At 42.9% G+C, this 23911-nt stretch overlaps 1 protein-coding gene across 1 annotated transcript in view; it reads left to right on the top strand.

Annotated features, from left to right (window-relative positions):
• The window catches only part of MED13L (mediator complex subunit 13L), a 185292-nt gene that overhangs the window by 85408 nt on the left and 75973 nt on the right, over nt 1-23911 (top strand). The window contains 3 exon segments of the mRNA XM_032229147.1: nt 485-569; nt 8436-8493; nt 8495-8520. Coding sequence (XP_032085038.1) covers nt 485-569; nt 8436-8493; nt 8495-8520 — 169 coding nt within the window.

Genomic DNA, 23911 nt, shown 5'->3' with positions numbered 1-23911 from the left:
AAAGAAGTAAAAATTTCTCAACTCACTCTGTTTTAAGTTGTTTTTTATTGCCCAACAAACTCTAGAAAGATGCTATACATGAAAGCTGGATGGGTGATATTGGGCCGATCACCAGAAGACAGTGAGTTCTAGTTCCTCCTTAGGCTTGAAAGTGGTTGTATAACTTTTGGCCGATCACCAGAAGACAGTGAATTCTAGTTCCTGCTTTAGGCTTGAAAGTGGCTGGGTGATATTGGGTCAATCATCAGGCGATTGCAAATTCTAGTCCCATCTTAGGTATGAAAGCCAACTGGGTGACTTTGGGCCAGTCCCTCTTTTTCACCCGAGTTCACATCAAGAGTTGTGGTTGTTGTGGGGAAAACAGGACGAGGAAGGAGTATTAGGTATACCAGCTGCCTCGAATTATTTATAAAAACAATCAAGGGAAGATATAAAGAAATAAAATAAAATGCTAACACTTCCACTGTTTTTTTCTCTCTTGCAGTGATCGAAGAGGGATTTTGGGAGAACGGGCTTTCATACGAATGCAGGACGCTGCTTTTCAAGGCAATCCACAATCTGTTGGAAAGGTGAGTGTGTTCGATGACGGCTTTGTTAACGTTGCTTTGGATTTCCGATTTGCATTTAGTAATCTGACACACAGTTTGCTTCAGGGGAAGGTGCAGAAGATTCCTCTTTTCAATGAGATAAGGAAAAGCAACACTATTGTGGCCTGCCAGCGGCCAGCAGATTCGGGCAGTGAGGAGATTGAGGAGGAAGATGGGCCAGTCCTGGAATCTGGGGAAGGCTTGGAGGAGGGCTCTGTGTTGGAGGCAGAGAGGGGGCCAGAGCTGTATGCCAGTTTGCCTTCAGAGTCAGATATCAATGAGGCAGAGGAACAGCTGGAGCCTGTTCCCAGTGTGCGCATGCACAGAGTTGCCAGACGAAGGGAACAGCTAAAGAACAGGAGTTGACTTGGCAGTAAGGCCATAATGAATGGCCTCTCTCAGAGGAAATAAAAGAGGAGCGAAAGTGGAGTGGAGTTTGCAGGAGACTATTTGTTCATTCCTGCATTCTTCCCAAGTATTGCAGCATCTGAAAGATATCGGCCTGGCCATTGTCCAAGCCTGATCAATGTCGGTAATTGTGAACTCTCTCGAAAGACTGTGGGAGAGGAAAGACTTTGCTGGAGAGGAATTCACTGTCAATTAAATAAAAGGGGTTTTTTGGGACGAGGACTTGGCTTCGTGGTGCTGGGGAAGCCTAGGTCAGAGCAAACACGCAGAGATGTTTTTTCCTTCTTCTTATTTGTCTATGAGAAAAGATGCTTACTTTGCTAAGACCTTAAAACGAGGAGGAGATTTTGTGGATCACATGAAGGGCTGCCCAGAAGATAAATGTTTGCAAAACTGCAATTAAGGAAGTTTACCAAACTCCCTGCATTCAACACAACAGCAACACACTTTCGCTCTAGCTTCACCCCTCTAGCTTAAAAACACTAAAAATGGGGGAAATAGGAAGGCAGTTGTTGTAAGTAATGGGATACAGATGGTCTTGGCAATCACAGCTGGTTATTTTGTCCCAAAGAAGCATGAGGCAGATGTTTGTCTAAGGCAGAGGTTGTCAAGTCCAACCATGGGAGTCTCCAGCCGTGGCAAATGTGCGATTTGTAGAGTTCAACTTCCAGACATTCTTCGGCCAACCAGCATGGCTGGCTGAGGCATTCTGGGACTTGAAGTCCACCAGTTGTAAAGTTACGACTTGGCAACAGAAATGTTGGGCTCAGTTGTCGTAAGTCAAGGACTGCATTTTTTTTTTCCGAGATGGCAGTCTCTTAAATAGGTGAACATGTTTAAATTCTTTATTGCAATATTCTTGATGTCATTGCAAGTGAACTCTGCCCATTGCCGGGAGTTTGATCCTGACCAGCTCAAGGTTGACTCAGCCTGCCATCCTTCTGAAATTGGTAAAATGAAGACCCAGATTGTTGGGGGCAAGAGGCTGGCTCTGTAAACTGCCCAGAGTGCTGAAAAGCACTGTAAAGCGGTATATAAGTCTAAGTGCTATTGCTTTTGGGCTAGAGTCATAGAAATGGATGGATGGATGGATGGGATGGGATGGGATGGTAGGGTGGATGGATGGGTGGGTGGGTGGATGGATGGATGGATGGATGGACGGACAAATGATAGATAGGAGCTGTGAAGGTGCAGTGGTTAGATTGCAGTATTGCAGGCTGGCTCTGCCCACAAGTCAGGAGTTCGATCCTGACCGGCTCAAGGTTGACTCAGCCTTCCATCCTTCCAAGATGGGTCAAAGGAGGACCCAGATTGTTGGGGGAAAGAGGCTGACTCTGTAAACCACTTAGAGAGAGCTGGAAAGCACTGTGAAGCAGTATATAAGTCTAAGTGCTATTGCTATTATGAACTCGGACACCTGGAGCAGAGAAGAGGAATACTTTCTAGATCATTTTTTTACCAATAAAGAGATACCTAGATAGATAATAATTTTGCGTGTCAAGGACTAGTTAAAACAATGTAACATAAGCGAATAGTACGCCTCTTTATTTATTCTAGAAAAAAACATAATATCTATTCAGTTCAACTACCGTATTTATCGGCGTATAACACGCAGTTTTAAAACTAAAATTGCAAGCTTAAACCCTGCCTGCGTGTTATACGCCGATACTGCGTGTTATACGCCGGGTCCACTGTTCCCTCTAAGGTGCGCGGCCGCGCGGCCGCGCACATGGCAAGAAACCCCCGCGCAGAGGTTTCTAACTCCCGCGCAGAGGTTTCTTTCAAAGCAAACGTGGGGAAGTCCTTTGCAGGCAGCTAGAACTGGCTGCCTGCAAAGGACCTCCCCAAACTTGTTTCAGCGGCAGCTCTCAGCCTGGCGGCAGCGTCACACAGACTGTGGAAGGAGGGGGAGGAGGAGGGAACCAAAGAGAGCTTTTACCGAGTCTGCGCCCCACAGCCAGGACCGTCCTGGCACCTCCAGCCGCGTTTCTTCCTGCAAAGCCCTTCGGGCAACCCGAGAGTTCCGCTTGACGCCAGAAGGGCTTTGCAGGAAGAAACGCGGCGTTTCTTCCTGCAAAGCCCTTCTGGCGCCAAAAGGAACTCTCGGGTTGCCCGAAGGGCTTTGCGGGGAAGAAACGCGGCTTGAGGCGCAAGGACGGTCCTGGCTGTGGGGCGCAGACTCGGTAAAAGCCTCTCTTTGGTTCCCTCCTCCTCCCCCTCCTCCTCCTCCTCCTCCTCCTCCTCCTCCTCCTCCTCCTTCTTTCTGGAGCCCCTTCCTCAAAGATTTGGTACCAAAGCAATGGCGGTGAGGAAGTTGTGTCTTTTGGATTTTGCACTGTTGTCTTTTCAATGGTTCTCAGACTGGTTGAACCTTTAGCAGCTGGGGTGATATTCTTTACTGTTAAGGTTACAATTGGATGTGTTGGACAAATCTTAAAAGATGAAACTTTTATTAAAACGTTTGACTTAACTAAAAACGTCTTCCTTTTTCTTCTTCTTCTTAAATATGATTTATTTATTTATTTTTACTTCAGAAGTTTGATGACCGTTGTACAAACTAATCCAACCTAAATGTAGAGGAGGAGAAGAAGGGGGGGGGATTTAAAAAGAGCAGAGGAAAAAGAAAAGAAAGCATGAAGAAAACATAAAGAAAGGGATGGGAGGGAGGGAAGGAAGGAAGGCACTTTATGTTGAGGAGTTAATGTTATAATTCATGTTCTAATGTTATAAATTTTAATCCAACATTAAGTTCCGAGCTTCCAAGTCATTTATTTTTAATGAAAAAAATTTTTACTCAAATTTTTGTGTTAAAATGGGGGATGCGTGTTATACGCCGGTGCGTGTTATACGCCGATAAATACGGTATATCCTGGATCTCTGACAAATTCGCTGTTCAATCCCCACCTCCCCCCCCTGGTTGGTTTTAAACATGTTTCTGCTTTTAGATGTAGCAGCCAGCCCTTTTTAATCACAAAAATCCAAGATCCCGATTTTTTTCTTTTTCTTTTATTGGCTCCTCATCCTCCAATTCTTTTAGCAATCACCTGGAGTCTTTAAAAGTTAGAGGGATGCATATTTATGTACTTTTGTTCACTTGGAGAACATTCCTAATCTGATAATATTTATATTTGCTTACTCTGAAAAGAACCTGCCAGAATAAGTAGTAATATAAAAGGAACAGAGTGAATATTTTATGGTTTTTACGACTGCCTTTTTTAGTTAGTTATTTTGTTTGCTTATCCGTTGCTGGCCACAATTGAACCCCAAAATTGCTCTGCTAAGTGAGACATTTGTACCATTTTACGACCTTACCTGCCATGGATATTAAGGTGAATCATTGCAGTTGTTAAGTTAGTAACATGGTTGTTAAAGTGAATCTGGAGAAGAGCCTCCTGCTGGGAACGATGGAGGGCAAAAGAAGAAGGGGACGGCAGAGAATGAGGTGGCTGGAGGAAGTCACCGAAGCAGTCGGCGTGAGTTTAAACCGACTCCAGAGGATGGTAGAGGACAGGAAGGCCTGGAGGAATATTGTCCGCTAGGGATTCAACCCACCGAGCTGCTGACCTTCTGATCGAGAAGCTCAGTGTCTTAGCCACTGAGCCACCACGTCCCTGTTACTGTTACTAGGGGCCTGGAAATCCACTATAATTAACAGTCTGGGATTCCTCTTGAAATTTTTCAAAGCGGAAGCTGGATTCCTCATGTCATCTTGATTAAACTTTTTCCATTGTTTGATACAAACATTCATTTCTGGCAAGGCCCCATGGTTTTGATTGCTTGCTAATGAACCGTTTCCTCCTTTTGGCTGATATCTCAAAATTTGCCACCCCCCCCCTTTTTTTTGTGGCTAGTCTTTTTAAACAAGCTACAATATAGACTTCACCAGGAATTAGTAAAACACAACCCAAGTTACTACCGTATTTTTTAGAGTATAAGATGCACCTCTCCCCACTAAAAGAGTGTGGAAATGTTGGTGCATCTTATGCACTGAATACAGCCATTTCCCGAAGCCCCACGCCTGCACCCCATTTGTGTAAAAAATGGGCAAAAAACAGGCTGTTTTTCGCAAAAACAGAGGTTTTTGCCTTCCTCCAGCCCCAGCAGCATTCTGTAGGTTTCAGCAGGTTGGGGGAAGAGAAAAACACCTCCATTTTTGCAAAAAACAGCACATTTTCCAGTCATTTTTTGCAAAAACTGGTGTGTTTTTTGTCTTCCCCCAGCCCTGCTGAAGCCTGCAGAGTGCTCCTGGGGGCCAGGGAGGACAAAAACTTTTTTTTCTTACTTACCTCTTCAAAATCATGCTGCATCTTATACACCGTTGTGTCTTCTAGTCAAAAAAAAAATACAGTAATTTTAGAGATGGGTTGCCTTCTTGTTTGCTGTCAAACCCAAATATTTGAAGGCTAAGAAATGCTTCTTCCTCCTCTTCTTCTTCTTCTTCTTCTTCTTCTTCTTCTTCTTCTTCTTCTTCTTCTTCTTCTTCTTCTTCTTCTTCTCCTCCTCCTCCTCCTCCTCCTCCTCCTTCTCCTTCTCCTTCTCCTTCTCCTTCTCCTTCTCCTTCTCCTTCTCCTTTTTTGGCTCCTAATTTTCTCATTGTGGGACTCTCTGAATTTTTCCATGTATTACTTCTGTATTTAAATTAGTTTTGTGTCTTATCAATAAGAATTCTTTGCCTCTTTGAACACTGGTTTCAGTTCCGGAAGGAGAGTTGGAGCAATATTAAAATAGAATTGGAACCAGTTCATGTTAGTAAAATGGACTGGGTGTTACTTTTAAAAAGTACAAATAGGAAACTTGAGTTAAATTAGTGTTTTCTCATCCTAGCCTCAATAATAGATTTAACCTGTTGTTTGATTAATCTGTTATTTTGACTCCTAACTCTCTTCCTATAGACTTGATTTAATAATAGTAATCCAGTACTGGTAGCCCTTGTCTTAACAGTTCATTTAGTGACTGTTCGAAGTTACGATGGTCCTGAAAAAAGTGATGTTATGATCGTTTTTCACACTTACGACCGCTGCTGCCTCTCCATTGTCAGGTGATCAAAATGTGGAGGCTTGGCAACTGATTCACGCTTATGGCGGTCCCAGGGTCATGTGACCCCTCTTTTACGACCTTCTGACAAGCAAAGTCAATGGGGAAGCCAGATTCATTTAACAACTGGGTTACTAACTTAATCACGGCAGTGATTCACTTAATAACTGCAGCAACAGAGGTCATAAAATATCACTAGGAATAGCCTTATATATCGCTTTCCAGTGCTTTTCAGCCCTCTCTAAGCCGTTTACAGAGTGAGCCTCTTGCCCTCAATTATCTGGGTCCTCATTTTACCCACCTTGGAAGGACAGAAGGCTGAATCAACCTTGAGCCTGGTGAGATTCGAACTGACAAATTGCAGGCAGCTGGCGGTCAGCAGAAGCAGCCTGCAGTACTGCATTTCAGCCACTGCGCCACCAAGGCTCATGGGGCAAAATGGGGCAAAACTCCCTTAACAAATGTCTCACTTAACAACATACATTTTGGGCTCGTGGTCATAAGTCGAGGACCAGCTGCGCTTAGTATTATTGATGATGATAATAATAATAATAATAATAATAATAATAATAATAATAATCTCTTGCTCAGCTTAATAATCCACTTGCTTAGGCACAACAGGGATTCTGATCCCAATTGTAATCATAAGTGGTAATTGTGATTAGCTTTTTTCCCCCTCTCTCTGTTGCTAGATGTGACAGTACACCACTTATTTTTAGCATCTTCCAACTGATGTTTGTGACCAGATAAAATCAAATCGGAAGCGAACGAGGCTCCCCACCGAGCCCGGTAGTTAACCTTGGGATTCCTGATCTCAGTTTGATCTTTTGATTAGACGGTAATCGCTCACTTGCACTGGAATCGCAAAACAAACGATTTTGCCAGTTGTTGCTGCTGCATTTTGAGCTGCAATACGGGCCACGCTATAAACCTCAGATAACCCTGGATTTAGAGACCGTCGGCGTAGAAACATCTGTCTGAGTGATGGTGAAAGGCTTTGCCTTTGCTGAACCGCTTCTGCACTTTTTGGTGTTCCACATCTCCCACTTGAGAAATCAATCAGGTCGCTCTTTTATGGCTGTTGAACTTGATTAGATCTAATTGTGTTGCAGAGCTCGGATGGAGTGTATATTAATTATTATTATTTTTCTCAGGTTCTCGAGTCTGTTGATCTTTCTCATTTATGCTAAGTGGTTCCATTTTGACTACCTAGGCACAGGCAATTGGATAATGGGTTAACTATTAATATGCATATAATGACACATTGCTGATTTTTTATTGACTCTAATGCTCCAGAATATAATGATTCGTGAATGGGTCTCATTTACTGAAGGTTTATGTAATGTTGTTAAGGTATCCTTAATTAAAATTCAAACACTTTATTTATTGGTTCACAATAACCGTTTCAGTACCAAACTATCAGCTTAGCTGATCAAAATATATCTTCAAGTCAGTACTATGGTTTGAAAATATTTGTCTAATCAGTTATTGTTGGTTTTTTTTTTTGAAGGCTAATCCACACACTAATCCAGTAAAAGATAACATTTTTCAATTAGCATTTGTAGCCAGCTGGGTCTTTGCTTTGATGATGTGAGAATTAGCCTGTTAGTAGTTGATAGAAAGGTTGATAGAAAGTAGTTGATAAAAAGTTCGGCGGTTCGAATCCCTAGCGCTGCATAACAGAATGAGCCCCTGTGACTTGTCCCAGCTTCTTCCAACATAGCATGTTTGAAAGCATGTAAAAAAATGCAAGTGGAAAAATAGGAACCACCTTTGCTGGGAAGGTAACAGCGTTCCGTGTGTCTTTGGCATTTAGTCATGCCGGCCACATGACCATGGAGACGTCTTCGGACAGCGCTGGCTCTTCAGCTTTGAAACGGAGATGAGCACCACCCCGTAGAGTAGGGAACGACTAGCACCTATGTGCAAAGGGAACCTTTACCTTTACCTAGTTCAAGGGTCAGCAACCTGTGGCTCTGGAGCCGCATGTGGTTTTTTTATCCCTCTACTGCAGCTCCCTGTCTCCAGTTGGCTCCACAATTGATAGGGCTTTCGGTTAGGACAGGTAGAGGAAAAAGGATGCTGCACTGGAGGAGACTCTATGGTGGCGGAACCAGAATTCCGGTCAGCTCCAGAATTGAATGGTCGGCTTCTGGTTATGACCTTTGTGGCTCTTTGAGTATTTTAAGGTTGCCAACCCATGACCTAGTTGATAGAGGGCGGAGGGGATAACCCATTTTTAAAATAGACACCTGAACAGACAGTAATAATGTGAGACAAACAAGAGACCAAGGCTAATATCACAAGGGCAGAAAAACAGAGCTGGGTGCGAAGAGATGAAGGCGAATGCCGCTAAGGAGATGGCATCCTTTTCTGTTAGTGAAACCACTTTTTTCTCTCTTTCAGATGCCTGATGGACAAAAACTTCGTCAGGATCGGGAAGTGGTTCATCCGTCCATACGAAAAAAAACGAGAAGCCGATTAACAAAAGGTAAGGAGCCGCGGTGTTTATTTTTTAAATAAAAACATTTTAAAATACGATCGCTGAGGCTGGTGCTCTTCTCCACTTATAGTTCACTCCCCATGTGATGCATCCTGACACTTAATAACCCATCGGTTGAGATTGCAGAGAGCGACCCCAGCCTTATTGCATTCATTCCACCAACCCCCTGTCCCTCCTTTCCCAAATTTGCAGCCCTCGAGCAGGCTTGCAATTGAACTACAGCTGGTCCAGCGGTTGGCAATTTTCATTTGAAGCATTTGGCGTTTCCTGAAGCCCGTACAGTACTGGGTACCACTTTGGTGGGAAGGTAACAGCGCTCCTTGTGAGGTCATGCTGGCCACATGACCACAGAAATGTCTTCGGACGGCGCTGGCTCAGCGGCCTTGAAAACAGAGATGAGCAACACCCCCTAAAGTCTGTAGAGATTCTCAGTCATCCAGTTGTCCACCCTGATCTGGATGATTGAGAATCTCTGCAGATTTTTGGCTACGCAATTTGGGATGGACACCCTTGGAACGGTGTGGGAGTAGGAATGGATTTCCAGAAAGAAAATAATTACGGACTACAGAAACCATTTGCACCACTTAGGTGACCCTGAGGACACAGATAAACCTCCAAGTGCTTCAAAGACTCTAAAAGGATGCAAATCACCAGCTGTCTGCAAGGAATATAAATCCTTCCATTCCCCACTATCCCTCTCAGAGCTGAAGAAGCCTCTTGGATGAGGTGAAACATCTTCAAAAGGAAAAACAAGGAAGTCCAGTTGCCTCCTGAAAAAGCACCTTTGGCGCACCCCTTAAAATCAGCAACAACTGGCAGAGTAAAATCCACAGGGACACCTTTACCTTACCTTTTAAATTTATAACAAGGTATCCAAAAGGTAAGGGATGTGGGGGCTCAGTGGCTAAGACGCTGAGCTTGCCGATCAGAAAGGTCGGCAGTTCGGCGGTTCGAATCCCTAGTGCCGCGTAACGGAGTGCGCTCCAGTGACTTGTCCTACCTTCTGCCAACCTAGCAGTTCGAAAGCACGTAAAAAAATGCAAGTAGAAAAACAGGAACCACCTTTGGTGGGAAGGTAACAGCGTTCCGTGCGCCTTCGGCATTGAATCATGCCAGCCACATGACCACGGAGACGTCTTCGGGCAGCACTGACTCTTCAGCTTTGAAACAGAGATGAGCAGCGCCCCCTAGATTCGGGAACGACTAGCACATATATGTTCAAGGGGAACCTTTACCTTTTATCTGAAAGGTGCTTTTTCGAAAGGCAAACTGGACTTCATCAAGGTGTTTTAAAGATTGTGGGTAAGACGTTTGCCTGTCTGCTTCTCCTCGAGAATATTTTGTTTTTATGACCCGATTTCTGGGCCTATTTCTATTTCAATACCTACGCCTATTTCTGTGCCATCCCTCTTGCCAAGGGGACTCTAGGATGCTTACAGTCAAAAGTATGGATTTTGTGTAGTCGTTCCGTTTGGAAGAAGTAGCTGCACCACTGCCCAAATTATTGTGGTAGCTTAAAAACTGTGCAGCCCTGTGTATTTTTGAATAGTATAATATAGTTTTGTTCTTGTATAGTACAGCCTTGCACTAGCCAATTGTGATGGGATTGTATTTACGTGAGAACCGATTTGTGGTTTTGTTTGTACTGGCTGTCCCAAAAGTGCTTTTTTCCGAAAGGGAACTGGGCTTTGTTATTTTTTTCCTTGAAGACATTTTGCTTCTTATCTAGGAAGCTTCTTCAGTTCTGACTGAACGGTGGACGATGGAAGGATTTATATTCCTTGCAGTTGTCTGATCGTTGGAGGGAATAGAAATGGCAAGGAACAGGCACTTTGGACTGCAAGGACTAATAAATCCTTCCATCCTCCACCATTCAGTCAGAGCGGAAGAAGCTTCCTGGATGAGAAGCGAAACATCTTCAAGGAAAAAAAATAATATCCAGTTGGCTTCCGAAAACGCCCCTTTGTGACAACCATGGCCTGGATGACTGAGAATCTCTCTAGATATTCTGTGTAATGGATTAATTTTATATTGGTGAGAACAGCTTGCTACCTAAGGAAACTCATCAAAGTTTATTGCCTTTGGAGAAAATGCTTTTTTGTACTTCTCTTGATAGCCAGGTTGGATTTATGTCCCCGGGGGAGGGGGGGGAGGGAGGCAAAGAATAACTCAGAACCAAGTTTTTTTAAATAAAAAAATGGTTTTTATTTTGCCTGGAACTCAGTCGAAATATTCGTTTGCATGTCCATCTCTCATGATCTCACAATGCTGTGTTTGGTCCTTCCCATCCCTTGACATCTTGAAGCCAGAACTGGAGAAAATGGAATCCGTTTTATAAAGTACTGGAAAATATTGTGGTTTCTTTTAAAAAATGTTTTAAAGCTTATAAGAAAGCCCAGGGCTGTTTTATGGACAAATGCATACTCCTTGATTGCCACAACCGATTATAATAGATCCATTGCACAATTTTTTTGTAAGACGATATCCATCCAAAGGCATTTTTAGTTCCTGAAGTACGTTTTAACAGAAGGAGAGGGATCAATTGATTTCTCTTGATCTAATTTATTCCTGCCATAATTCCTATCATGCCACCTCAGAAATAGACCCATCCTTGCTAAATAATAGAGCCAATTGGCAGAGAAAACCGGCGTGGCGAGGTGTTCGTGGCGAACTACTACAGTATTATAATAAAGCAAAAACAGAAGTCTTATTTTAAAACATGCTTGTTTCGAAACCAAAAGGCAAGTAAAAACAGCAAAATGCTTTTGTTTTCTGGTGGAGGATTATGCTATACAATACAATACAATAGCAGAGTTGGACGGGACCTTGGAGGTCTTCTAGTCCAGCCCCCTGCCTAGGCAGGAAACCCTATACTAACATGCCGTTGGAGATCCCAGTGTGTTTTGCTTTCAGAGTTTTTTTAAAAAAAAATTATAAATTCATCAAAATATATATTTTTTAAAAAATATTAAAAACGTATACCAACTAATATAATTTCTTACTAGAATAAGACGCACAACTTCTGGAGGCAAACATTTCCACCAGTTAATAGTTTTAACTGCCAGGAAATGTCTAGGTTGCTTCTCTCCTTGATTAGTTTCTATCCATTGCTTCTTGTCCTGCCTTCGGGTGCTTTGGATAAGATAAGTTGATCCTCTTTGGGGTAAGTTGATTCCCCTCTGGTTGATTTCCCCCCTCTTCTTCCACTTTTAGCTTTCTCTTCGATTTGTTTCTTTTTTCTTCTTTGTTCTCCAAAGTACCGGAGGGCAGGACAAGAAATACTGCTTGGAAACTAATCAAAGAGAGAACTAACATGGAATTAAGGAGAAACTTCCTAACAGTGAAAACAAATAACCAGTGGAACAGAAGTTGCCTTCAGATGTTGTGGGTGCTTCATTACTGGAGGTTTTTAAGAAGAGACTGGAGAGTCACTTGTCTAAGGTGGTATAGTATCTCCTGCTTGACCAAGGGGCTGGACTAGAGGAACTTCCAAGGTCCCTTCCAGTTTCTATCCTATCCTATCCTATCCTATCCTGTCCTATCCTATTCCGATGTATAAGTTTTATCTTACCGTATTTTTCAGAGTATAAGATTCACTCCCCCCCCCCCAAAAAAGAGGGTGAAAATCTGGGTGTGTCTTATACATAGAATACCACATTTTTAACCTCCTGAAACCCCGCCCCTTTCGCAAAAATGGACATGCATAGCCTTTAGGAGGCTTCCAGAGTGCTCCTGGGGGCTGGGGAGGGCAAAAATGGGCCACTTTTTGCTCATTTTTGTCTTCCTCCCACCCACCCACCCAGCCACCAGGAGCACTCTATAAGCCTCCTAAAGATTATGCATGCCAATTTTTTTTTTTTTACAAAAAATGGGCCTGTTTTTGTGAGGTCTACAGAGCGCAAAAACTTTTTTTTTAAAAAAATTGCCTCTTCAAAATCTTGGTGCATCTTATACTCCGAAAAATACGGTACTTAAAAAAAAGTGTCTCTGTATGTCTGCAGAAACCCTTAAAAATTGTTTTGGGTTTGTATGCACACACATATAGACATTTTTATTAGATTTTTTTTTTTTAAAAAAAAAACAACCTATGAAAACCTGGAGTTCCACAAAGAAGCAGGAGCCACCCATCAATCTGCTACAAAGCCAAATAAAAATTGGCGGCTGTTGATCATGGCCCGTTTAAAAGACCCAAGTGTCACATTTCATTTCAATAAACATTCATAATTGGGGGGGGTGGGGGTGGCATTTTTAACATTTCCTGTTACATTCTTGTAACATTTATGGATGCGGTTCAGATGGATGGGTGGAAAACAAGGTATCTAACCCTTTATTTGCAATGATCATAGTAACTCAAATCACCATCCGAGGGGTTTTTTTGGGGGGGGGGATTTTTTACTTTTGTGGGGGAGGGGGGGGCTACCTTGAGATGGATTTTTCTGTTCACCCAAACTTGCGGAAGTGTTTGGACACCGGTGGTTTTAAGGGGGAGGTCTGGTTTTTGAAGCTGTGCGCTCCAACTTGGAAAGTTCTTAAGAAGGTTTAAGCCGTGTTCCTCATTAGACTCTTAAAGCTGACAAGAGTATGTAAAGAAGAGGCAAAGTACCCCCGATGTGCTGTTAATTAGATTTGTCAGGAATCTCAGATTGTTTAGCCTGCCACATAATGTTGTCACTTACTATATCTATAATTAATTGTCTTAAGGGCATCAGTAAATACCGGAGGCTTCTCTCTAGTTTTCTGAATAGCGATTCTAATGGAGCTGGCCCCCTGCTTGACAACTTGAATCAGAGGGAAACTTTGATTTGGGGGATAAGCTTTACTTCTAAAAAAAGAGAAAGAAAGAAATAACAACAGTTAATTCATTTGAGCTTCCTTGGAGCCCAGTTCTCTCAAAGACCAGAAACAATGAAAGAGAAACACTAATCCCTTTGTGTCCTTTGTTGCTATTAGAATGGGAGAATTCATTTTGCCACTTTTTAATCCTTTCGGGATAAAAAGCATGGGATTCTTTCTTTCTTTCTTCCTTCCTTCCTTCCTTCCTTCCTTCCTTCCTTCCTTCCTTCCTTCCTTTCTTTCTTCTTTCTCTCTCTTCCTTTCTTTCTTTCCCTCTTTCTTTCCTTCCTTTCTCTCTCTCTCATTTTCTTTTGCTCTCTTTCTTCTTCCTTCCTTCCTTCCTTCCTTCTTTCTTTCTTTCTTTCTTTCTTTCTCTCTGTCTTGCGTTCTTTCTCTGTTTCTCTTTCTCCCTCTCTCTTTCTTTCTCTCTTCCTTCCTTCCTTTCCCTCTTCTTCCTTCCTTCTTCTCTTTCTTTCCTGCTTCTTTCTCTCTCTCTCTTTTCTTTCTTTCCTTCATTCCTTCCTTTCTCCCTCTCTCTTTCTCTCTCTCTTCCTTCCTTTCTTTTTTCCCTCTTTCCTTCCTTCTTTCTCTTTCTTTCTTGCTTTCTTTCTCTCTCTTTTCTTTCATTCTTTCCTTCATTCCTTCCTTCTTTCTTTCTCTGTCTTGCTTTTTCTCTTTCTTTCTTTCTTTCTTTCTTTCTTTCTTTCTTTCTCTGACTTTCTTTCTCCCTCTCTCTCTTGCTTTCTGTCTTCTTGCTTTCTTTCTCTCTCTCTCTCTTTCTTTCTCCCCCCCCCCATTAAGTGGTGTGTTCAGTTAAAGGCTGTTTTGCCTAATTAAAATCAGATGAATTTTGCGTGGTGCTTTGTGCCTCATATCAAGACTACATTGGTGATCGTTGTCTTGAGAGCATCTCGTTCAGTCCTTGCTCCTTCCTTCCTTCCTTACAATAATTCCAAATGCGCGGTGTAACATTTAGTGTAAATTAGCTGATGTGCAGCCTTGAGAAACGGTGCCTTCTAAACAGCTTTTGTCTGTTCTTTGCAACGCGCAAAGCCTTCTAAGCCAGGCCTTCAGGCGGCCTCCCTCTCTATGATATCTTTGTCAATTGCCTTCACACAGATTCCTTCATTTATACAGGCAGGCAGTCCTCAACTTATGACCACAACTGAGTCCCCAAATTTCTGTGGCTGAGCATTGAGTGAGTTTTGCCCCATTTTACCCCCTTTCTTGCCACCATTGTTAAGTGAATGACTGCACAACAGCAGATTTGCTTAATAACCCCAGCATCTGCTTAACAACTACAGAGTCACTTACCCACCATGCTGATTTACTTAATGACCACTGCAAAAATTATATATATCACAAAAAAGGTTCAATTATGTGGTGACCTGCTTTATGTGCGCTGCAAGTTATGACCATAATGGACAGGCTCCACTACAGTCGTAAATTGAGGACATACCTAAAGTAGAGAGATGCCAGAGCTTCAATTTCTCTTAGCAGCTTTTCGTCCAGATGATGTTTAAGTTCGATCTTAGACCTAATTCCCCACCGTTACTCAAAACACTAAGCCAGAAGCTCATTAGGTTAAACAGGGTAGAAATGGCAACACAGTCATTCATGATCCCATAAACTACCATTATGGCATACAGGTAGTCCTCGACTTACAACGGTTCATTTAGTGACCTTTCCAAGTTAACAACAGCACCGAAGAAAGCGACTCATGACCGTTTTTCACTCTTACGACCATTCCAATTTCCATTTTTCCAATTTAATAAAATTTGTATGCCGCCCACTCCCTTGGGACTCTGGGCGGCTTACAGGCAAGATAAAAGAAACATTTAAAAATTTAAGATGAAAAGATACAATTATTAAAATTCCACACCATCCATTCAGTCTAAGTGGGGCTGGATATTGATCAACAGCCCCAGGTCTGCCGGAACAGCCAGGTCTTGGTGGCTATTCGGAAGGCCGGGAGAGTGGTAAGGGTCCGGATCTCTACGGGTAGATCGTTCCACAGGGCCGCCGCAGCTACAGAGAATGCCCTCGGGGGGCCGCCAGCCGGCATTGTCCGGTCGACGGCACCCGGAGGAGGCCCAACCTGTGCGATCTTGTTGGTCGTTGGGAGGTAAGTGGCAGGAGGCGGTCTCTCAGGTAGCCAGGTCCTAAACCATGAAGGGCTTTAATTCCAACATCCCATGGTCAAAATTCAGATGCTTGGCAACTAGTTCATACTTACGGCCTTGCAGCATCCTGGTTTGTGTGTGTGTGTGTGTTTGTGATGTGCAACTTTCTGACCAGCAAACTTGATGGGAAATCCAGATTTACATAACCAGCACGTGGCTCACTTAACCCAGTGCAATGATTCACTTCACAACGGTGGCAAGAAAGTTCATAAAATGGGGCCAAGCTCACTTAACAGGTTTCACTGAGCAGCCTACATTTTGTTGGCTCAATTGTTGTTGTAACTTGAGGACTAGTGGCAGTGAACCGGTCTGTGCTTAGCTGAGCAAACCCAGTTGCTTGTTTGGAGAAACACCTCAGCATATACAATAAGGTTCAACTGAATCCTGGCTGGTTTTTATTATGAATGACTTGTTCTTATTGTTATGGAAAAACAAAAAAAGCTGTGGTTTGATGTTAATGCCCCATTCTACTGCAACAGAGGGATGCGGTGGCTCAGTGGCTAAGACACTGAGCTTGTTGATCAGAAAGGTTGGCAGTTTGGCGGTTCGAATCTCCAGCGCCGCGTAACGGAGTGAACTCCCGTGACTTGTCCCAGCTTCTGCCAACCTAGCAGTTCAAAAGCACTTAAAAATGCAAGTAGAAAAATAGGAACCACCTTTGGTGGGAAGGGAACAATGTTCTGTGTGCCTTTGGCATTAAGTCATAGCAATAGCAATAGCAGTTAGACTTATATACCGCTTCATAGGGCTTTCAGCCCTCTCTAAGCGGTTTACAGAGTCAGCATATCGCCCCCACAGTCTGGGTCCTCATTTCACCCACCTCGGAAGGATGGAAGGCTGAGTCAACCTTGAGCCGGTGAGATTAGAACCGCTGAACTGCAGATAACAGTCAGCTGAAGTGGCCTGCAGTACTGCACCCTAACCACTGCCCCACCTCGGCTCTTGCTGTCCACATGACCACGGAGACGTCTTCGGACAGCGTTGGCTCTTCGGCTTTGAAATGGAGATGAGCACTGCCCCCTAGAGTTGGGAACGACTAGCATGTTTGTGCGAGGGGGACCTTTACCATACTGCAACAGAGAGTCGGGAGTCAATGCTGCTTCTTCTTTTCTTTTCCCTAACTTTCCTCACTTCCCTCTCCCCTTTCCCCTCCCCTTTCTTATTTACTTTTCCATTTTATAATACTTGGTAACCTAATAAAAAATGTTTGGGTATATAAACTGATTCACCTTAAATGATGTAAGTTGATGAAAATGCAGGTGTTTGCATTGCCTCGTGTAAAGGAAGCATCTCTAAAGAGCTTGAGCAGGAGGTTGGACTAGAAGACCTCCAAGGTCCCTTCCAATTTGGTTACTCTGTGATTCTGATGAGAAGGTGAATTGCAGGACCTGAAGTGTTTTTAATGCTCTGGCTGCCTTGAGTTACACTTTCCAGAGAAGAACGCCCCGTCACTGCAGAAGCGGCTGGCGCTTAGAATGAAATATTAATTATGATGAATCTCAGAGAGAGGGGAGCTTGAAATGAGCAGCGTGCACTTCCTAGGCAGGCAGAAGTTAAATAAGGGAGATGCTATTACAAAGAACTGCGCTTATTACAAGCGAAATCAAATCAAACTTTGTTTTCTCTTCTGTCAAAGCCTCAAGAGCAGTGAGTAAGTTAGACGCTCAGCCCATTCAGAAAAAACACACACTGCAAAATGAATACTCCCATTCAGCTAATAAATGCTTCTTCACACCAGACAAGGATTTGAACTGCTGTCCTTTATCCACATACCGGAAAGGAAATTAGATAGAAATTAAATTTAGTAGATAATGTCACTAAGTAAGCTGTTATAAGTCGAGGACTGCCTGTATGTGCCTGTAATGATCCACACCCTTTTTTCTACATCTCCTTCATTCAAGCATGAAGCTGTGAGAAAACTGTTTTCTTTCCCCTGGCAAAGCCACTGAGAAAGATGATGAAGAAGACAGTGAAATCACATCGCTTAGTACTTTCTATAAAGCTTTAAAATAAAATATTTAGATGCTTTAGATCTAGGGTTGGGGAAGTGGATCTTTGTTCAAAAGGTACGGGACAAGACAATTTGCTATTTTTCTGGGAAGGAAGGCCCAGTGGCAAATTGACTTGCTTTTAAATTACGCCTAGCGTGTAGCTTTGCGAATTGCGTGCCCATAGGGATATTGTCAGGATTTGATGCCAGTTTCCAAAAGCACTTAAATGATCTGCTATTTAATATTTTTTTTAAAAAAAGGCATAAATCTTCATATCTCATTTTGAGTCCCTGATATAGATTGAAGAACAAACTCTGAACGAATGTATAACTTGAAGAATAATGAAGTCTGAAAGCAATTCATAAAAATATGTGCAGAAATATGTATGTATGTATGTATGTATGACACTGAGCTTGTCGATCAGAAAGGTTGGCAGTTCGAATCCCTAGTGCCACGCAACAGATTGAGCTCCCATGACTCGTCCCAGCTTCTGCCAACCTAGCAGTTCGAAAGCAGCTAAAAAATGCAAGTAGAAAAATAGGAAGCACCTTTGGTGGGAAAGTAACAGCGTTCCTTGCGCCTTTGGCGTTGAGTTATGCCGGCCACATGACCATGGAGACATCTTCGGACAGCTCTGGCTCTTCGGCTTTGAAATGGAGATGAACACCACCCCCTAGAGTTGGGAACGACTAGCACACAGGTGCGAGGGGAACCTTTACCTTTATGTATGCATGGATGTGTATGCATGGATGAGACAGGGAGGGAGGGAGGGGGAGAGAGAGAGAGAGAGAGAGAGAGAGAGAGAGAAATCAAACCATATGTAGGTCTATTTGTTTCAAATGATCTTTGCCATCCGATTATTAGTATTATGCCATCCTGTTTGCTTTGAGAATATTACAAATGCATAGATGATAGATAGATAGATAGATAGATAGATAGATAGATAGATAGATAGATAGATAGATAGATAGATAGATGTGATATGCATAGGTATACATTTATACATTTATAAGCATATATTATTAAAATCACATTCTTTTAGTGAATATTTGTATGCTGCTGTAAGAGCCGAGGTGGCGCAGTGGTTAGGGTGCAGTACTGCAGGCCACTTCAGCTGACTGTTATCTGCAGTTCAGCGGTTCTAATCTCACCGGCTCAAGGTTGACTCAGCCTTCCATCCTTCCGAGGTGGGTAAAATGAGGACCCGGATTGTTGTTGGGGGCAATATGCTGACTCTGTAAACCGCTTAGAGAGGGCTGAAAGCCCTATGAAGCGGTATATAAGCCTAACTGAACTGAACAAGTAGAGTGATCTTTTATTTTTCTGCTCAGTTACACAGTTCTGCAATAGAATGAGAAGAGATTAACGCTGAGACTTAAGAAGTAAATCAACTTATTTGTCAATAATAACATGGCTTAATGGAATTTAAATTTTGGCTTTTACGAATGGTATTGTGTCATAAGTGATATTGGCATAGGCAGGCCTGTAATTGTGTCATCTTTTGATATAAAAGTTCAGAGGCATATTTCTGATGCATCTTTTAGAATTAAATGGTGATGGAGAGGACATTGGAAAGTAGATATAGCTTTGGTCCCATCCATCCATCCATCCATCCATCCATCCATCCATCCATCCATCCATCCATCCAGTTGTGGCCTTTACTGGGGGCTAGAATTGATCCTTTTCAAACATTTATTTGGGTGGAAGCATCCGTCTGATTCTATCTCCACCTACGATTCTTGCAGACATAAATCCCGTTTGTCTGATTTTCATGCAAATTTATGCTTTTTTGGAACAATGCCAAAATCTTGCATTGAAATAAATCATCTAGTTGACTGGTGAAGGACGTTCGGCCAGACCGACTACAAGTAGCAAAAGAGGTGCATTGGAATATTTGCAAGAAATACCATTTGCCTACAAGCAAGAACTGCTGGGACCACAAAATAGACTAAGTAGTAGAAAACGCAGAAGCTAAAGCTCTCTGGGACTTTAGAATCCAAACAGACAGGCATCTGCTACTCAACACGGCAGAGTTAACAATTGTCAATAGGAAACAAAAAAAATCCGTCTGGATAATGGATATTGCAGTACCTGGAGACAGAAGAAGAGAAGAGAAAGATCTGGAGAACATCACAAAATAGAAATGGAAGTGGAACCACCGTGGCAAAAGAAAGCAAAAGTTTGTACCAGTAGTAATGAGCCTATTGGGTGTATTCCAGGGGTGAAATTCAGCATGTTCTTACAGGTTTTGGAGAACCGGTAGTGGAAATTTTGAGTAGTTCGGAGAACTGGCAAATATTACCTCTGGTTGGCCCCAGAGTGGGGAGGGAATGGAGATTTTGCAGTATCCTTCCCCTGCTACACCCACCAAGCCGCGCCCACCAAGCCACACCCACAGAACCAGTAGTAAAAAAAATGAATTTCACCACTGGTGTAATCCCCAAACATCTTGAGCTCCACTGGGACACCATCGTCATTGACAAAGTCCCCTGTCAGTCAATTGCAAAAGGCAGCTTTACACAGAACAACTTAGGTCCTGCGACGAGACCTGTACCACCGTCAACATCAAACAACAACATTGCGCCTGTGACAATCCACCACGGCCAGCTCGCCATGACCAACCTGTCACAGGCAACTCACCACGGCAAACTCTCTGCGGGACAAGAGTTAAAACGAGTATCAAAGGAATAGCGGAATAGAATTATTAAAGAAAGGCCGCAAGAGGAGGGACAGAATGAAACGTGAACGGCAAAAATTAAAATATTTTTTGGGGGTTTATTTTAAATAATGAAATAGAATTGTGAAAATTTCCCGCAGTGAATTTTTCCCATGGCGAGTTGGCTGTGGCGAGTGATCCCATTTCAAACAACATTCCCAACAGTCCTTGGGAAAGACTCAATAAGAAGACAAAAACGCCAAATCCAGTCTAAACATCTGGCTGACGGTGCGGCTGACCAAAAGACACAATTCTTCTAGTCCTCGCAACGAAAACCTTTCGAGAGAAGCAAAGAGTAACCACCAGCCTGGGGCTGTTCCCGCTGAAATTATAGGCTGAGATGTGAAAACAACTCTAAATGAAAGCATTAATTAAATATCGGTAGGTATCTGAACCAGGAGCTTCTGGGTGGGTTTTTCCAAGGGTAGCAGAGAGAACTGATTCATTTTGTCACTTAGCCCCTCTGTGATCCCTTCCCATCCTTCCCACTCGCCCCCCCCCAACTCTTCTTCATACCAGCCTCTACATCAGTGGCATTAAAGGAAAGAATGAATATACACGTAGAATAGAATAGAGAATAGAATAGAATAGAATGTAGAATAGGAATAAAAGAGAATAATAGAGCTGGAAGGGACTTTGGAGATCTTCTAGTCCAACCCCCTGCTTGGGCAGGAACCCTATACCACTTCAGACAAATGGTTATACAATCACTTTTTAAAAAGTTCCAATGTTGGAGCATTTGCAACTTCTGGTGGCAAGTTGTCAGAAGTGGGTTCCTACCAGTTCGCGCCTATTCGGTAGAACCAGTTCGTCAAATCTACCGAACCGGTTAGAAGAGGTTCCACCAGTGGACCCGGAAAGCAGGCCACACCTACAGAAGAGGTTCCAAACTTTTTAAAAACCCACCACTGGTCCTTGGATATGATTATTCTACATTATCATGCTCATATTTATAAAACTCAGTGCCTCTGTGGAAGGTAAGGATGACTACTGCGTTTGTGATGCAATCAGAACATTGCCTATGTTGAAGTTGTTTTAATGGAAACCAAAGATGCCTTTTAAAAAACAAGTTTACATCCTATTCTTATGCATGCCAGTGCTGTGTGTGAGGTAATTTAAGGTGGTTCTGACAAGTGTCGTCGGCACCTTCATATCCGGTCACATGGGCGGCAGGCCACTCCCATCCGGTCACATGGGTGGCAAGCCACTCCCACAAAGGAGGCCACACCCACAGAGTAGGTTTGAACAATTTTTGAAACCCACCACTGCAAGTTGTTCCACTGATTAATTGTTCTCATTAACTGTCAGGACATTTCTCCTTAGTTCTAAGTTGTCTGCCTGCCTGTCTGCCTGCCTGCCTGCCTGCCTGCCTGCCTGCCTGCCTACGTGTGTGTGTGTGTGTGTGTGTGTGTGTGTGTGTGTGTGTGTGTGTATTGCTTGCTCGGGCTGAGGAGAGCTCCCCAGATGGTTTTGTACTTAGATGTTCTTTAGCTATTTTAGGAAACACCAAGGCTGAGCATGTTGGTCTCAGTGACCTGTGGGGGAAACATATTCAGAGAACTACAGTATAGGCTTCTATTTATTTTTTTATTTTCATTTTTTGCAAAAAGATGTTCCTGGCCCTTCCAACGAATCACACGGTCGTTAAGCAAACCCAGCCTTCCCCAATCGATTTTAAACTTGCCCGAAGGCTGGCTTGGAAGGCTGCAAAAATCACGATGCCATGAAACGCAAGGGGCTGCGGACGTAAACCGGAGCTGGTTGCCGGGGGTCCAAATGTGAGATCAGGGTATCGGAGGGGGGGGGGGGTAAGACCGCCGTAACTTCAAGGACAGGTTGTCTGAGTCTGCCTTAACTTCAAATTGTCATTAAATGGTCCCAACCTTCCTGACCTTCCACAACGGCTTGGGGTTGTAATGGGGGTGGTTGATAAGATGAATAAAACAGAATAAGAATTAATAGAATAGAATAAGAATTAATAGAATAGAATAGAACAGAATAAGAATTAATAGAATAGAGTAGAATAAGAATTAATAGAATAGAATAAAGAATTAATACAATACAATAGAATAGAATAAGAATTAATAGAGTAGTTGAGTTGAGTCAAGAATCATAAGGTACAACACTTAATGATAGTCATAAGGTACAAATAAGCAATCAGGAAACCACCAATATCAATATAAATCGTAAGAATACAAGCCACAAAGTTACAGTTCTGCAGTCATAAGTGGGAGGAGATGGGTGATAGTCACAATGAGAAGACTAATAGTAATAGTAATGCAGCCTTAGTCAATAGTTTGATAGCGTTGAGGGAATTAGTTGTTTAGCACAGTGATGGCGTTCGGGGAAAAACTATCCTTGTGTCTAGTTGTCTTAGTGTGCAGTGCTTTATAGCATCATTTTGAGGGTAGGAATTTGTTAGGTAAGCTCCCCATTGGGAGAGCGAGTACGTTCAGAGAAGTGTTGTGAGAGTTGTGTTGGAGAACACACAAACCAGCCTACAGAGACACTGCAGTTTAAATAGGCTTTTACTTTCGTGGAAATAGAGGTATCAGAGTCCATCAAACAGTCCAAGTCATACATGGATAAGACAGTCAGTCATCAATGTCTTTCAATTAAGGGATAATCCAAATAACATAGTCCAGTATCATATAATCAGTCTGGTACACAAAGTTGGCTAGCAGTTGCAAAACTTACAATAGCTGACGGCACTTTCTAACAGCCAGCTTCCAAAAACACTCAGATCAGATCAGCCCAGCATCTAACAAACAGAGAGCTAAAAGTCATTCTGGCTCCCTCTTATGGCCGATTGAGGAAAACAGCAACCGATCACATTTTACAGTATGATTTAAAGAAACAGGTATAACATTGTTACATGATTTATATATTGCCAACCCAACCGTTAGATTATATTCCTAACAGAATTGAAACCATTTGTGTCCAGGATGCGAGGGGTCTGTAGTTATTTTCACGGCCTTCGTTTTGACTCCTGCAGTATGTATAGGTCCTCACTGGAAGGCAGGTTGGCAGTAAATGCTTTTTCTGCAAATCACAGCAAATGACATTTGAATCCTAGACATCTGACTCACATTTATGACCGGTTGCAGGGCCCCAGGATCATCTGACCACTTTACACAACTTTCTGACCAGCAAAGTCCACGAGGGGGGGGGAACGGGACACCAGATTTGCTCCACCAACCGTGTTACTCGTTTAACAACTGCAGTGATTGACTTCACGAATGTCGCCAAAAAAGTTGTCAAATGGAGGAAAACTCCCTTTACAGATGCTTCACTTAGCAACATAAATTTGGGCTCAATTGTGGTCGTACGTTGAGGACTTCCTGTACCAGGAGTTCCATCCTGAAAAAAAAAAACATTTCCCTCCGTCCCCTCCGGCTGGACATTTTTACAGAAACCTTAACACGCTTACATCCCCCCCCCCGGCTCCTTCCATTTTTAACCAGCCGTTTTTAAAAAAAAAACCTGTTAAAAAATTGCATGTTGATCAGAGGTGGGTTCCTACCAGTTCGCACCTATTTGGTAGAACCAGTTCGTCAAATCTACCAAACTGGTTAGAAGAGGTTCCACCAGTGGACCCGGAAAGCAGGCCACACTTACAGAAGAGGTTCCAAAATTTTTTGAAACCCACCACTGGT

Source organism: Thamnophis elegans, chromosome 13, assembly GCF_009769535.1.
Source record: "Thamnophis elegans isolate rThaEle1 chromosome 13, rThaEle1.pri, whole genome shotgun sequence".
Classification (NCBI taxonomy): Eukaryota; Metazoa; Chordata; class Lepidosauria; order Squamata; family Colubridae; genus Thamnophis; species Thamnophis elegans.
Note: the sequence above shows the minus strand (reverse complement) of the source record. Positions and strands in the feature narration are given on the sequence as shown.